At 49.3% G+C, this 14862-nt stretch overlaps 1 protein-coding gene across 1 annotated transcript in view; it reads left to right on the forward strand.

The window, feature by feature from the left end:
* KCNB1 (potassium voltage-gated channel subfamily B member 1) overlaps positions 1 to 12280 on the forward strand; it is a 103467-nt gene extending 91187 nt beyond the window's left edge. Inside the window, exon 3 of the mRNA XM_011225114.3 lies at positions 1617 to 12280. Coding sequence (XP_011223416.3) covers positions 1617 to 3626 — 2010 coding nt within the window. The 3' untranslated portion in view covers positions 3627 to 12280. The remainder of the gene's footprint in view (positions 1 to 1616) is intronic.
* The last annotated feature ends 2582 nt before the right edge of the window (positions 12281 to 14862 follow it).

Raw genomic sequence — 14862 nt, forward strand, 5'->3', positions numbered from 1 at the left:
AGGGATGAGAAGAAATGGTGGTTGCCCCCGGGGTGGAGAAGGACCCGCAGGAAACGTCGGCATTACTATCACATACTGTTTCTGCACCTGGATCGTGGGCTCACAGGCGTTCACTTGATTATGGTTGTAAATATACATAAATTTGATCTACTCTATATGTATCGGATATTTCCTTTTAAAAAGTGATTACAGACTCTTACTTTTTCAATGAGTGCACATCAAGAATTGAAGCTCAAAAGCTTTTATTTAAAGACACAGGATACGTTGGACACAAGTACAGCAAAACAAAAAAACCTGGGAAGTTGGTGGAGCAGCTGAGGTCAGGGAACCACATGCCACCCCCCCCCCATCATCTGAGCTGGCTGAAAAAGACACCAGAGCTTTCTTGCCGCTAATGGTGTCCCCAGTGCCTAGCAAAGTGCCTCACACATAATACATGAGCAGTAAAAAGTAGCCAAGTATTTTAAGACTGAATTCTGGTCCTGTCCCTTCCACTTGTCGCTCTGTGAACTTGAGCAACAGTAAACAAGGACTTGAGGGCCCCTGACCTGGGCTAGGTGCTGGCGGTGCAGAGATAAGGCCCAGAACCCATCCCTGTTCCCCAAAAGCTCATAGATTCTGGGCAGCGACACACACACACACGCCTCTGTAATGGGATGTATCTAAAAGTACCCAAGGTATGACAAAATGATGAGGGGGCCCAAAGGATGGAGCAGCCAGCCCCTGCAGGGATGAGCTCTGCAGGGAGGGGCCCCATGGGCTGGGTTTTAAAAGATGGACTGAAGTTCACTGAACAGAGAAAAAGAGACACAACCATGCAGGAGGGACCAACAGCCACGTGTGGCCAGAGAAGTGGGACGTTTGGGAACCTGTGGCAGGAGAGGCCCAAAGAGAGGGGTCAGAGTAAAAATGTAGGCTTGACAACCCTGTGTGGTGAGTGGGGATTCACTGCAGAAAACGGAAGCTTGACATACTCACCCGGGCAGCAAGGGCACTGGCTGAGGGATGTAGCAGGCCGTTTCGGGACAGGGCGGGAAGCAAAGACCAACCGGACCACTTGGACGCTGGGTGGGCTAGGCTGATGGGGGGTGTGGGCTGAGAGACCTCCCCCATGAGGACAGCTGGCTGGGCGCTGCCAGAAGCTGTCCTGAACGCCTTGTGCCTGTTAACTCATTTACCCCTCGCAGCAGCTCTCGGAGGTAAACACTGCTACTCACCATCCCAATTTGCAGATGAAGAAAATGAGGCTTAAACAACTGGCTCAAGGTAAGGAAGCAGCAGAGCTGGGATGCAAACCCAAACAGCCTGACCCCCGAGCCCAAGCTATAAACTGCCGCCCCTGCACCCTCTTTCAGATCTCCTGTGTCCTCAGAGCCGACACCCCAGGCTGGAATAATTCGCTTTAAACCATTGCAGTCCCTGGGCTCTGGCTTGTACATCTGCACAATAAATGGATTTGAATAAATGATCTTTCTAGCTCAAACACCCAGGCCTTAAGTGACTAGTGAGATGTGAAAATGCTCTTGCACGTTGAGGCGTATCCCGCAGACGCAGGGTGTTGGGATGATCGTCCTATTGGTGGTTGGTAACTAAATCCCACTCTCTTCTCCTTGCAGATCCTTGCCATAATTTCCATCATGTTCATCGTCCTCTCCACCATTGCCCTGTCACTCAACACGCTGCCCGAGCTGCAGAGCCTCGACGAGTTCGGCCAGACCACAGACAACCCGCAGCTGGCCCACGTGGAGGCCGTGTGCATTGCGTGGTTCACCATGGAGTACCTGCTGCGGTTCCTCTCCTCACCCAAGAAGTGGAAGTTCTTCAAGGGCCCGCTCAATGCCATTGACTTGTTGGCCATCTTGCCGTACTACGTCACCATCTTCCTCACCGAATCCAACAAGAGTGTGCTGCAGTTCCAGAACGTCCGCCGCGTGGTGCAGATCTTCCGCATCATGCGTATCCTCCGCATCCTTAAGCTCGCACGCCACTCCACAGGCCTCCAGTCCTTGGGCTTCACCCTGCGGAGGAGCTACAATGAGCTGGGCTTGCTTATCCTCTTCCTCGCCATGGGCATCATGATTTTCTCCAGCCTTGTCTTCTTTGCTGAGAAGGATGAGGATGACACCAAGTTCAAAAGCATCCCGGCCTCTTTCTGGTGGGCCACCATCACCATGACGACCGTCGGGTATGGAGACATCTACCCCAAGACTCTCCTGGGCAAGATTGTCGGGGGGCTCTGCTGTATCGCGGGGGTCCTGGTGATTGCTCTTCCCATCCCCATCATTGTCAATAACTTCTCTGAGTTCTACAAGGAGCAGAAGAGACAGGAGAAAGCAATCAAACGGAGAGAGGCTCTGGAGAGAGCCAAGAGGAATGGTAGCATTGTATCCATGAACATGAAAGATGCTTTTGCCCGGAGCATCGAGATGATGGACATCGTGGTTGAGAAAAATGGAGAAAATATGGGTAAGAAGGAGAAAGTGCAAGATAATCACTTGTCTCCCAACAAATGGAAATGGACAAAGAGGACACTGTCTGAAACTAGCTCAAGTAAGTCCTTTGAAACCAAGGAGCAGGGATCCCCTGAGAAGGCCAGATCATCTTCTAGTCCTCAGCACCTGAATGTCCAGCAGTTGGAAGACATGTACAATAAGATGGCCAAGACCCAATCTCAGCCCATCCTCAATACCAAGGAGTCAACAACACAGAGCAAACCAAAGGAAGAACTTGAAATGGAGAGTATCCCCAGCCCTGTAGCCCCTCTGCCCACGCGTACAGAAGGGGTTATCGACATGCGAAGCATGTCGAGCATTGATAGCTTCATTAGCTGTGCCACAGACTTCCCCGAAGCCACCAGATTCTCCCACAGCCCTTTGGCATCACTTCCCAGCAAGACTGGGGGCACCATGGCCCCAGAGATGGGCTGGCGGGGAGCTCTGGGTGCCAGTAGTGGTAGATTTGTGGAGGCCAACCCCACCCCCGATGCCAGCCATCGCTCTACCTTCTTCATTGAGAGCCCCAAGAGTTCTCTGAAGACGAACAACCCCTTGAAGCTCCGAGCACTTAAAGTCAACTTCATGGAGGGGGATCCCAGTCCACTAGTCCCCGTTCTGGGGATGTACCATGACCCTCTTAGGAACCGGGGGGGTGCTGCAGCTGCTGTCGCTGGACTGGAGTGTGCCACACTCTTGGACAGGCCTGTACTGAGTCCAGAGTCCTCCATCTACACCACAGCAAGTGCTAGGACGCCCCCCCGATCGCCTGAGAAACACACAGCAATAGCATTCAACTTCGAAGCAGGCGTCCACCAGTACATTGACGCGGACACCGATGATGAGGGGCAGGTGCTCTACAGTGTAGATTCCAGCCCTCCCAAGAGCGTCCATGCAAGCACCAGTCCCAAGTTCAGCGTCGGGACAAGATCAGAGAAGAACCACTTTGAAAGCTCCCCCTTACCCACCTCCCCTAAGTTCTTAAGGCAGAACTGTATTTACTCAACAGAAGCATTGACTGGAAAAGGCCCCAGTGGCCAGGAAAAGTGCAAACTCGAGAACCACATCTCCCCCGACGTCCGCGTGTTGCCAGGAGGAGGAGCCCACGGAAGCACACGGGATCAGAGCATCTGAGCTAGCCCACCTGCAACAGAGACTTGTGGCAAGACCTAAGACGCGTGCCGTTCAGCTTCCCTGCTGCAGCACTTTTCCGCACGAACTCAGAAAGGCTCTGCAAAGCCCCCAGACAGAAGCGAAACTCCAGGGAGGCTCCCTAGGGCCTTGAGAGCCATGACAGGTCCGACAGAATAAAGTCGGCCAAGCCACAGGATATGGCGTCTCCTTGTACCAAGTCCACTGCCCTCTTCGAGAGATGACATGGGCAGAACTCACACCACCACTACCATATGCTGGACCTAACCAAGGCCGCCTACTCCCCACTTGTCTGTCATGGCTCTCCATCACAGCCTCGGGGGGCAGCATCTCCATGCCTCCTGGCTTCAGCTGGAGAAGGATGCCAGAACAAGTGGCTGGGTTGACCAATTTGGTTTTGGGTGTTACCTGGCCACCTCTAGGAACTCCTGTCCATCACCTCCTGGATGGATCCCACTGTTAGAAGGCTACAGAGGATACTCGTGTCATGGGGAAGTTTCCACGCCATCGGCCACGATCCCAGCGCAAAACCCTTACTCAAATGTCTTCATTGACTTCAGTGTTCCGTAGTAGCTGAGATTTTATTTTGAGATATCATCAGGGTGAGTTGCACCACTTGTACTTGATTCTAATTGCCCCCTGGCAATCTGGGAAGGGTTCAGATGGCAGGCACTCAGCCAACAGTATGAACTGTGAGCATTGCTTTAGGGTCGTTAGAAGGAAAACACTTTCTGTACGTCACTAGTGTAGACTCAAAAGATATGCAAGTGTCAAATATGCAAAAGAAATAGCTTATTCAAAAAGACTGTATGTTACCGAAGAACAGAATAAAATCTGATTTTTTTTTTTTACCTGCAAACATGAAAGGAAAAAAAAAATCCCCAATTGAAATGCCCAATTCAGACTTTTGACTACTTCCTGCTGCAGCAGGGAAAGCATCTACTATAATAGAAATTCTTTTTTGTTTCCTGTGGTATTCAAGTTTAAAAAAAAAGTTAAAATAAAAAGCACTTTATGTTTTTCAAAAATAGGTTCTACCAGGGACAGTGTCAACATCTTGCACTTTAAAACAAGCACTATTTCCCGTGGGCCACTTTTTGGGACTATAGGTGGGTTGTTGGTATGTGCCTGTGTCCGGCCACGGTGGGGGACACTGTGCTGGCCTTGCTGTCTGCCATGTCAAAGTCTGTGGGCTCTTTCCCTGCCCCTCTGACGCTTCCTGTTAGCCCCCTTGCAAGGAAGGGTACTTGAGCCCTTGAGGGGGGCCTCCTACAAAGTCACGTGTACCGGAAGCATGCACATCTCCGAAGAATACAGTAGACAGTGGGCATTGGGTGTTTACTCTGTTCTCTTTCTTATCAACCAGCTGTTGGTGTGTTTTCAGTGTCACTGTCTGTACTGAAACTCAGCTCTCCTTCCTGCAGCCATCAATGCAGCCAGTACAGGCAAAAGCAATAAGCATTTGTGTGCACTGTGAGCGGTTCTGGTGTATTTCTTGGTGTTGGTCTTCCTGTCCTAGTTTGATGACCTGGTGTTGGCCTGCCTGAGTTGGGTCCAACAGGATGGTGTTGTTGGCCACTCCTCGGTTCAGAAGCATTGGGTCGCGCCACTGGTGAGCATGATGCCATGCTGTTGGCCTATCTGTCCGTAAAGATGACATGTCGTTGATCTGCCTGTCTTTAGTACAATGGACCGATGTCGTTCTCTTAATACAGCGTTGATGGATGATGTCCCAAGTACAGTAGTGTAGGTCTAGCCAACCCACAATCCAGTGACAGGCGTACGTCTTCCTGATGGAACAAACACGGCACGGTTCGCCTGTCCTTCATACAAGGTGTTACTGGTCTGCCTGTTAGTATAACGGCACGATCCATCTGTCAGTTCACAAATATCACGGAGTCGTTCCACCTGCCCTCCGTGCAGTGGCATGAGGTTGGACCACCTGTTACAGGTGTGATGACCTGGAGTCATTCCACCGCCCTTACACACACCTGTTCTCTGCTGAGCCGTACCTGGTTCATACTGCTTCTCAGCGTCTCCGAGGACTGTGGATCCCTCCAAGAGGGTGCAGTCCTGTGCTTTGCCGTGTTACCCAACAAAACGATGCCGCAGTATCTTGATGCTCCGAGGTACCTTCAGAGCACCGTGGCAGCAACGGCCAAGGGGCAGGGAAAGTGTGAGGTCATCCTGTGCTGGCGGCACACCAGAGAGAGGAGGCAGCAGCGGCCTGAGCGCTTTGTAGGGCACACAGTGCGGGCTGGGGGCCTCCTGAGGAGCGGCCGCCGGACAGTCATCCCCAGGCCATGTCAGCTCACGTGTCTCTTCCTTGTTTTTATCACCATTTCCGTCGGCCGTCAGCACAAACGTGAAAATTCAGGGAAAACAAATGCTTTTTGATAAAAGTAAATAGTTGTGATTTCCAATTCAGATATTTTTAGAGCTGATGCTATCTGTAAAAATTAATAACAATAATAATAGAGTCTATTTTACATATCAGGAAAGTGAACATGTTTAAATATAGCCATATATAGCGAGAAGGAACTTACCACCCCTTCTTCAAATCAAGGCATTTCATTTGTTGGTTGAAGCAGATGAGAGGTATACAGATTCGATATGACTTCTTTCTTTCTTTCCTTCTTTCTTTAATAACCAATTGGTGCAACTCTCCTTGTAACCAAAGGCCCTTTCTGCCTTGTGTGGTCACACAGGACCTGGCCCTCCCTTCCCCGTGTAGTTCATCTGACCTTAAAGTAGCATTTTATTGAGTCACTTTTGAAGGACGAATTCAGAAGTATCATTAAGAACTTACCTTTTCAGGCTTACTAGCCAGAGTCCTATAGAGTTCTTATAGAAACAGAATAATTGAAACTCAGCATATACTATGCTTAGAAAGTATTGCATTTTGTTTTGGTTTTTTCTTTTACTTGTGTATGTATTGTGGGAATATAGCTTTTATCCTGTGCCCGGCTCGAAATAGAGTATTGGAAGTTTTCCCAGGCCCCACCTGCCAAAAAAGAACATACCCCGATCTGTAATACATGTCCACCCCCACCTGGACCTGTGTACCTGCACTGGGAAATCTACCTAAGAGTCTCCACTGAGAAGCTGACCTTGACAGACAGGTCCTCAGAGAGGAGAGGAAAGCATGGTTTGAAGGTGAATACCATTTTAACTCGGTGATCCATGTCCCACCCATTCCTGAACCAATGAAAATGGGAAAAACAAAAACAAAACAAAACAAACCCAAGTCAACCCAACGAAACCAAACCAGGGGCTGGAGCAGGTGAATGCCTGGTCCCTTTGGTGAATTTGGCGAAACTCGTCCAGAACCCAGCGGACCTTGGCTTCCAACTTCCACCATTATCAGTAAGGGCTAGGGACCAGGTCCCCGTGTGATGGGGGGGGAGTCTGCGACCCGCGGAGAGAGGTGGGCGAGCTCTGGAGGAGTCGGCTTTTTCACCTTTTTTTTTATCTTTGGGTAAAGAAAAACAACAGGACTTCGGGGCAGTAGATTTCTCAGTGCCTTCTTTAGGAAACTTTATCTTAAGCACACTTAATGGGGAAAGAAAAAAAGAGGACAGAACATGTGTCTCGGTGAAGTCCCTTTCTCTAAAAGCACTGGGGATCAAGAAGGAAGAAGACTGGGGAAACAGCAAAATCCTGAGGAGGCCATCCCTTCCCACTCTCCCAGCTTGCCCCCGAGCAGTGCTGGTGACGACAGACTTTGCCGAACTGATTCCCAGCTCTCCTCCACCACGTCCTGGTGACCATAGCTTCGCCCCTGCCCTTTCTCCTAATAAGACCCGCTCTTCCGAGGAGAAAACAACAACAGTATTCTGTAAAACCGTGATGTAGTGATGTTTGTAACTATTGTACATTTCTGTGTCGCTCCAAGTCCCGGCTGGAGTGTCTCGTCCATGGACAAGGGGAAATGGAAATTTCACCACTGGCAAGGGTTCACTAAAGCCAGGTCTCTCTCTCTTTCTCTTTCTCTCTTTATGCCCCCCCCCCACCGACCTTTCCTTATTTCTCTGCCAACTAATCCCAAGTAACATAAGCCTGGGCTTCAGCCTCCAGCCAGGTGATTTTGAATCCAATGAGATTGACGTGAAATGCCTCTAGGGCATGATCCTTTGGGAGAGGGCTTTTCCAGTGGCAGGAGGAAGAGGGGGTCACCTCTGCAGCCCCCCCACAGGACAGGGGAGAGCCTCCAGCCCTGAGGTCAAGTGTACCCGTTGCTGGTTTCTCACTGCTTATATGACAGCATGCAAATGCTTTCACTCAGCTGGTGGCGGGTGGGGGGGGGGTTGGTGACCCAAACCAGCCTGGCTATGCCCCCCAAATAAAAATGACCTCTGCATTTTCTGTTGCCACGTTTCTGGCTCTAGAAGTATCTGATGCAGGGCTGCATCGTAGGATATCCACGTATCTGAGAGGGAGTCTATTTTTCTGTTCAGATCAAAAGAATATAGGTGTATGTGTGTTGTTACCAAATTTGTAATAGGGCCATTCGGTCTCATCGCTTCTTTTGTAACATAGAATAACATCGTAGGAGTTTTATGGTTGGTCATTATCCTAGCTAATCTTTTCTGGTCTTTTTCATTTCCTCCCATTGCCCCTCAGCCTCTCTTTCTTCCTTTTGGACCTTTCAGGGGGTGGGGAAAGACTTCGGCTCTGACTTCCTCGTGCAGGCATTTCCGAACACTTGGCCTAGAGTCTGTGGACACCGTTACTTTCCTCTGTCTCTGTGTTTCTCCTATGTATTGTTCTTAAGATTCCAGGGCACGGATGCAGGAGTGAGACTAAGGGGAAGCAGGGCTACAGATGGCCGTCAAAATCAGGATGGCACGTGGGCTCGTTCAGCTTCTCCTCCCCCACCCTGCTGGCATGTTGAAGAGACTGAATTTTCTCAGCCCCGGAGATCTGGGGACTGCAAATCTCACGCAAGCAAATTTCCCACTGAGGTCCAGAACAAGCCCCTCTTGGCTGGCCTGTTGCCATGTCCAGTGACCCGCTCCCCGTAACATCAATTGGATCCAAAGGCCAGAGCACCTTCAGGTTCTTGCAAACCTCAGAGAATGTGCTGGGCCTCAGATCTCATCAACTTCTTACCGGTTCCTCATTTTAATCCCTTTGCAACATCCTCACCCAAAAAAACACAGTAGACAAGCTTGCAGCCAAACCCTGAGAAGACGTGTCCCCAAGAATCTGCCATCTCATCTCCCCTTCCCTTCCCAGCTGCCTGGTTTCATGGCATCAGAGACTCGTGGCAAGGGCAAAGGTGTTTTTCCAGCTTACACCTATCTCGACCCTGGGGAGTTTCTGGACTGTCCTGATTAATTTCACCAGGCAGCTTCCAGCCTCAGGTGGGCAGAGGACATCTCACGAAGCAGGATCTTCAGCAGAAAGTGATTCTCCACTCTTCAACTCATGCAGGAAGATGAAGAAAGGCCAGGTGATCTCCGACTTGCATTCATTTTTAGGTGTTCATACCCCACCTGCCTCACTATCAGGTTCAGGATTCTGGCCTCTGCCCAGATCAGAGTTCTAAGCTGAATCCAGACCCCCAGAGCAGTGAACCATCCCCTTGGATAAGCCCTAAGAGGAAACCAATCCAAGGATGAATGTATTATTCTGGACTATGCCCCTCAGCGGAGTTTTCCCATCCCCCAATATTCCTGGTAATCTGGTTTGAACCAGAGCCAAATAAAACAGACCAGATTTTTTAAAACTTTTGCACAAGAACAAAACAAAATTGTCTCCCAGTAGTTTGCTAGATTTGATGCCCAGGTAAGCACATAACTCTATCCTGTGGCTGATTTCATCTAGAGACAGATTGGGAAGTTTGGTTTTCTATCCACTGCCCCTAGTTTTGTCTTAATCTGGAATTTCTCCTGAACATCCCCCAAATGCCAACTTAAAGAAATGGATTCGGAAGGGGCTCTTGTGAATCCGGCGGTCCCTCGTCTTTTTTCCCCTCCAACTCTAACTCTCCGTTCCTCTCTGCAAAGATCCTGAAGAGATCTTCTAAAGGCTGGCAAGGATGGAGAAGGGGGAAGTTCTTCTGAAGAAGAAACCACATACCTGCAGGACCATTGTGAGTGAGTCTCTGAAAACCTCTCTTGCTTCCAGTGGGAGGAACAAAGTGGTCAATTTCAGCTCAAATTAAGGAAGTGATTCTCATGGGTGGGGCTGCCTCACCATGAAATTCAGTGCCACGTTGGGGGAAGGAGCTGCTTAAAAAGAGGCTAGATGATGCACAACATCGATGTTGCAGAGGGATCCGCACATTGCATGGCCACTGGACTGAACAACCAGGGAAATCTGCCCCCTCCTCCCCCAGGGAGGTGCGTATGTGGTTTGGACATCTGGGCACAGGCTCAAGGCATTGAGGCAAAAGCAGGGAGCACAGTTAGCGGAAATTCAAATTCAAGGGATTGGAGTTTTCCACAAGGGGTGCCAGGGAGGGAAGTGGCAGCAGGAAACCCTGCTTTCCCAAACTCCGCTTCCTATCTCGGGCAATTTTAATGACCCTGCCGATCACTCATCTAACCCATTCCCAGTGCCCTAACAGGGACCACACTGGGTGGTGGGATGAGGCTTATGCTACCCTCCCCAGACCAGCCACGGAACAGTCGCATCTCTGGCTGGCCATCTCATGGTGCTTCAGCTCGTCTGCCCAGACCCTGTGCCCTCATAGGCCTGAGGCTTTCTGTACAAGAGATGCAATTATCTTTTATCCACTAGCCAGCCGTCGAACTGCCCAGGCAATACCAAATGGCACCATTCCAAAAGGGCTTTTTTCCCCCCTTCTGGCAAATAAAACAGAAAAATCCCATTCAAGACATTTGAAAATCCCCACCCAATGAAGTAAGTCCAGAAGGACCAAAAGAGAGAGGCAGCTGTAACCCAGTTTTGCAGCCAAACAAGGCTTCAGCCACCCAGTCTCCCACATCCGTAGCCTCTGCCCGAGTGGGTCTGGATACTGCATTCTCCAAGGAGAACACTTGACACAAGAGGTTTTAAAATCCCCCTCCCCCTAATTGCGTGTGGTGGGTTTGGAGGAGGTGGGGCTTCATCCTCAGGGCAACCCCAAGTCCAGGCAGTTGTAGGTGGTTTTATTAGAAAGTGAGGCAGGACGATAGGATTGCATGGATAGACTGAGCAGCTACTTTCCCCCCAAAACACAATGAAACAAAAATCCAGTTCCCAAGATTCCCCCTTCGAGGCTCTGTCCTGCAGAAATATCTCAAGTTAGTGGCTACAATGGCATGACAGTTCTGGAAAATGAAGGAAACTCCCAATTCTGTCTCATTAAGATGCTCTCGAGGGTCCTGCATGGATCATCCCACACTTCTTGCCTCCCTGAGCTAATCCAGGTCTGGAAGACAAGGAGGGAAGCACAGGAGAAGATGCCCAAGAGATTCAGACTTCCCCCATAGCTTTGGCTTGTGGTGCCCTGGTCTTCACTAGGGTTTTGGGCTCTCCCTTAGACAGGTTTGACATCAAAGCTCCATGTGTCTAATGGGTGGGAAAGAGGAAGATCGGCAACTGCTGGGCTGGGGGCAGCTGACCTGTTTGCTCTCCAGACCTATCCCGGCTTCAGTCCAAGGCCAAGGGCTGGGAACATCATTTTTTGTGCCAGGAGCTCTGGGTTATCCCCCAGTGTATGCCTGTGGCACATAGTGCGCACCCAACCTGTGTTCTTTTGCGTGAGTGAATGTGTAAATGATTGACTCTTGCCTGACTTGAGATATTGCTAACTGGGAAGGAAGGAGAAATGGGGAGTCCCTCCCATTAAAGCCTGGAAGCCCCACCAATGCCATTTGGTTTTCGACTCAACTGGGGGCCAAGATGATGTCCAAACTTGATACTTGTCTGCCCTAAGGGCCACAGTCTTCTCAGAGCAACACTTCCAAGGGGCCCCACAGGGCAGCCCCAGGCTCCTTCCTACTCTCCTATCCTGCATTTTCAGCCTCATATTCTAGTTTAGCTCACAAAGAAGGGATTTGCTGGGGGCAGGAATCTGGGAGCTGACATCTGGAAACTGGATTGCATTCCCTGAGCCATGGAATTCCAGCTGGAAAAGAGGGCCAACCTGCCCTCCAACTTTGAGAGCCAATGGGTCTTCCTTTTTTCTGAGCCCCAGTGCCCCCCAAGGTAGCATGTGCCCCAATTACATTAGCTCGAAGACCCTCTGTCTCTCCCAGAAAACATGGTGTGAGGTTGAGGCTTTTCTGCCAGCAAAGCCATTCTGATCACCCCACCCATGATGGGGGCCAAGCCAATCACATTAGCCATAAATGACCAATGTCCTTAGCCACTCTTTTCTCGGGGTCGCATTTGTGGGTCCTGTTCATCTCTGGTCAGTTGATGTCTCTAGTCCTTCCTGTAAAAGTGAAAACGAACATTGTGTGTGTGTGTGTGTGCTGTATTTACTCACGTGCGCGCGCACACACACACACACACACACACACACAGAAACCAAACAAAAAAACCTGTGTCTTTTTATGCATGTGATGAGATGAAATTGTGACCTCCAGCTGCTGTCCTGTCTTGTAAAATATGTCCAAACGTTTAAGAATTTCTAAGCAAATGGTCCTTTAATGAAGTATGCACAGTTCAATAAAGAGGTATGGAGAAAATGAGCTTGGCGGAGTTTGTATTATTTTCTGGAGGGCACAGGGAGATGGGGATGTGAAGATCTGCAGGAGAGGCTGAATCGGGGACCTGGAGGGGCAACACTGGCTGCTTTTCTTCACCTGCAAGAGAGAGGATCTGAAAATGTTACGGGCTTGTCACCCCAATATGCAAGCAGTGGTAACGCACCCCGTGCTGTGTTCACGGACCAAAGTCCAAACTCTGGTTATTTGGCTCTCATGTCAACTGTACCTGGGCATTCTTGGCCTCACTACCTCCCTCTCATCAAAATGTCTCATGTTGCCTACGGGAGTCACACTCACAACTTTGGCAATCCACTCCCCTTCTCCGCGGTATTGTTTTCCGTAAACCCCCCCCCACCCCGATAACACTGTATTCTATTTGTGCACTTTGTTTATTGTTGACCTCCCTTCGACAGAATGTAAATTCCTGCCTCCAAGAGAACAGAAATTCAAAAACTGGAAAGCAAAGAGAATAAAGACTGGAAAAAAAAAAAAAAACCCAAAACCCCAGAACAGAATATCCAAGGCCCATGTGTGTATCTGTCTGTCTGTGTGTTTTGCTTTGTTGCTTTTATTTATTTAACTCACACAAATAGTAATATACCATAAACATGGCTCCGGAGATTGCTTTTGTCATTTCATATATCTTGAAAATCATTCCGTATTTCTGTATTAATGCACCGAGCGCTTCCTCATTCTCTTGGGAGCCTGTGTTGTGTTCTATTGTACACAGTAATTGCTAGTCTCCTACAGCTGAGCATTAAGGTTGCTTCCAAACTTTTGTGATAACAAACAGTGCTGAAATGAATGGCCTGTCAGCGGTTCCTGTGGGCTCTGTCTCCAAAATAGATCTGGGATCTGCGCTGCTCGGCCCTGCACCGCCGCAGCTCGGGGCCACGCTGGCATCGTCTACTGCCTCATGACTGCAACGGGCTCCCTGCTTCCACCCTTGATCTCGTTCAAGCTCGTCTCAGCACAGTGGCCAGAGGGATCCTGTCAAACTGTCAGTCTGATCATGTCACTTCATTGTCGAAATGGTCCAAAAGACTTCTCATCACATTTTGAATAAAATCCAAAGTCCTTGGCACTGTCTGCAAGGCCATACATCCCTGGCCCCACTTGTCTCTTTGATTTCCCTTCCCCCTGCTCTCCCCCGTGGGTGCTTGGCTCCATCGTCACTGGCCTCCTTGCTGTTTCTCAAACATGCCTGAAGTGGACTCACCTAACGATGCTACCCCTTTCCAGCCCCCCTTCCCGACCCCTCAATCCTCCTGGATCTCCTGTCTTTTTACTCTTCCCCTTCCTCACTCCCCTTCAGACACATTGGCCACCATTCAATTTTCCAATACACCAAGCACACTTCCACCCCAGGGCCTTTGCCCTGGCTGTCCCCTCTGCCATCTTTTCCAGACTAGCCACATGGCTCATTCCCTCACCACCTTCAAGTGTCACCTTCTCAGCATCCCCTTTATCTGACAATCCTGGTTATAACGGCAACCTCCCCTGCCCATACACACATACCTCTTACAATCTGTCCCCTTCTGCTTTATTGTTCTCCATAACACCATCTCTGACACACTACATTTTATTGTTTACCTCCTTCCAATAGATCATAAATTCCTCCCTCCAGCAGAGCATAAATTCAAAAACTTAAAAGCAAACAGAACGAAGACTGAAAGAAACAGAAGATCCAAGGACCGTGTGACATCTGCATAAAGGGAATGCCAGAAAGAGAAGAGAGAAAGGAATGAAAAAATATTTGAAATGATAATGACTGAGAATTTCCAAAACTTAATATCAGACCAAACCACAGATCCAGGAAGCACCAAGAAGCATAAATTTCCCCAAAATAACTCCACCAGGCATGTCATTTTCAAACTAGAGAAAATCAAGATAAGAAAAAAATCCTGAAAGAATCCAGAGGAAAAAAAACACCTCGCTTATAAAGGACCAAAGATAAGAATTACATCTGACTTCTCAGAAACCATGCAAGCAGGAAGAGAGTGGAATGAAAGATTGCAAGTGTCAAATGAAAGAAAAACCCACCAGCCTAGAATTCTATACCCTGCACAATTACCCCACAAGAGTGTGCGAGAAACAATGACTTTCTCAGACAAGAATGGAAGGAATTTGTTGCCAGTTGACCTGTCTTACAAGAAATGTGAAAAGAGTAACACATCCTCGAGAGGAAGGCTGCCAATTAACAGGTTAAAACATCCGACACTCGGGTGAGAAAAAGAAAAATGAAATTGGGTAGAGAGAGAGAGACGGGGCAAAAAATAGCACCCACTTCACAAGGCTGGTGTAAAGATTAAACCAAATGATCCATACAAGGCAACTTGTATAAGGCGGGCACAGGTAAGTGTTACACAAACATTGGCCATTGGTGTGTTTTCAGTGCTGGCTCAGGGGGCACACGTGGGTTAAAGACCCCAGGGCACTGCTCGCTTGAAGTTTGCAGCATTTCATAAACTGTGAGCTGGGTCCCACTCGTGCCAGGGTTCTCACACTTTGTATGCCCTAGACCCCGGGCAGTCTGATGAACCCCGTGGACA

The sequence above is a fragment of the Ailuropoda melanoleuca genome, chromosome 13, assembly GCF_002007445.2.
Source record: "Ailuropoda melanoleuca isolate Jingjing chromosome 13, ASM200744v2, whole genome shotgun sequence".
Taxonomy (NCBI): domain Eukaryota; kingdom Metazoa; phylum Chordata; class Mammalia; order Carnivora; family Ursidae; genus Ailuropoda; species Ailuropoda melanoleuca.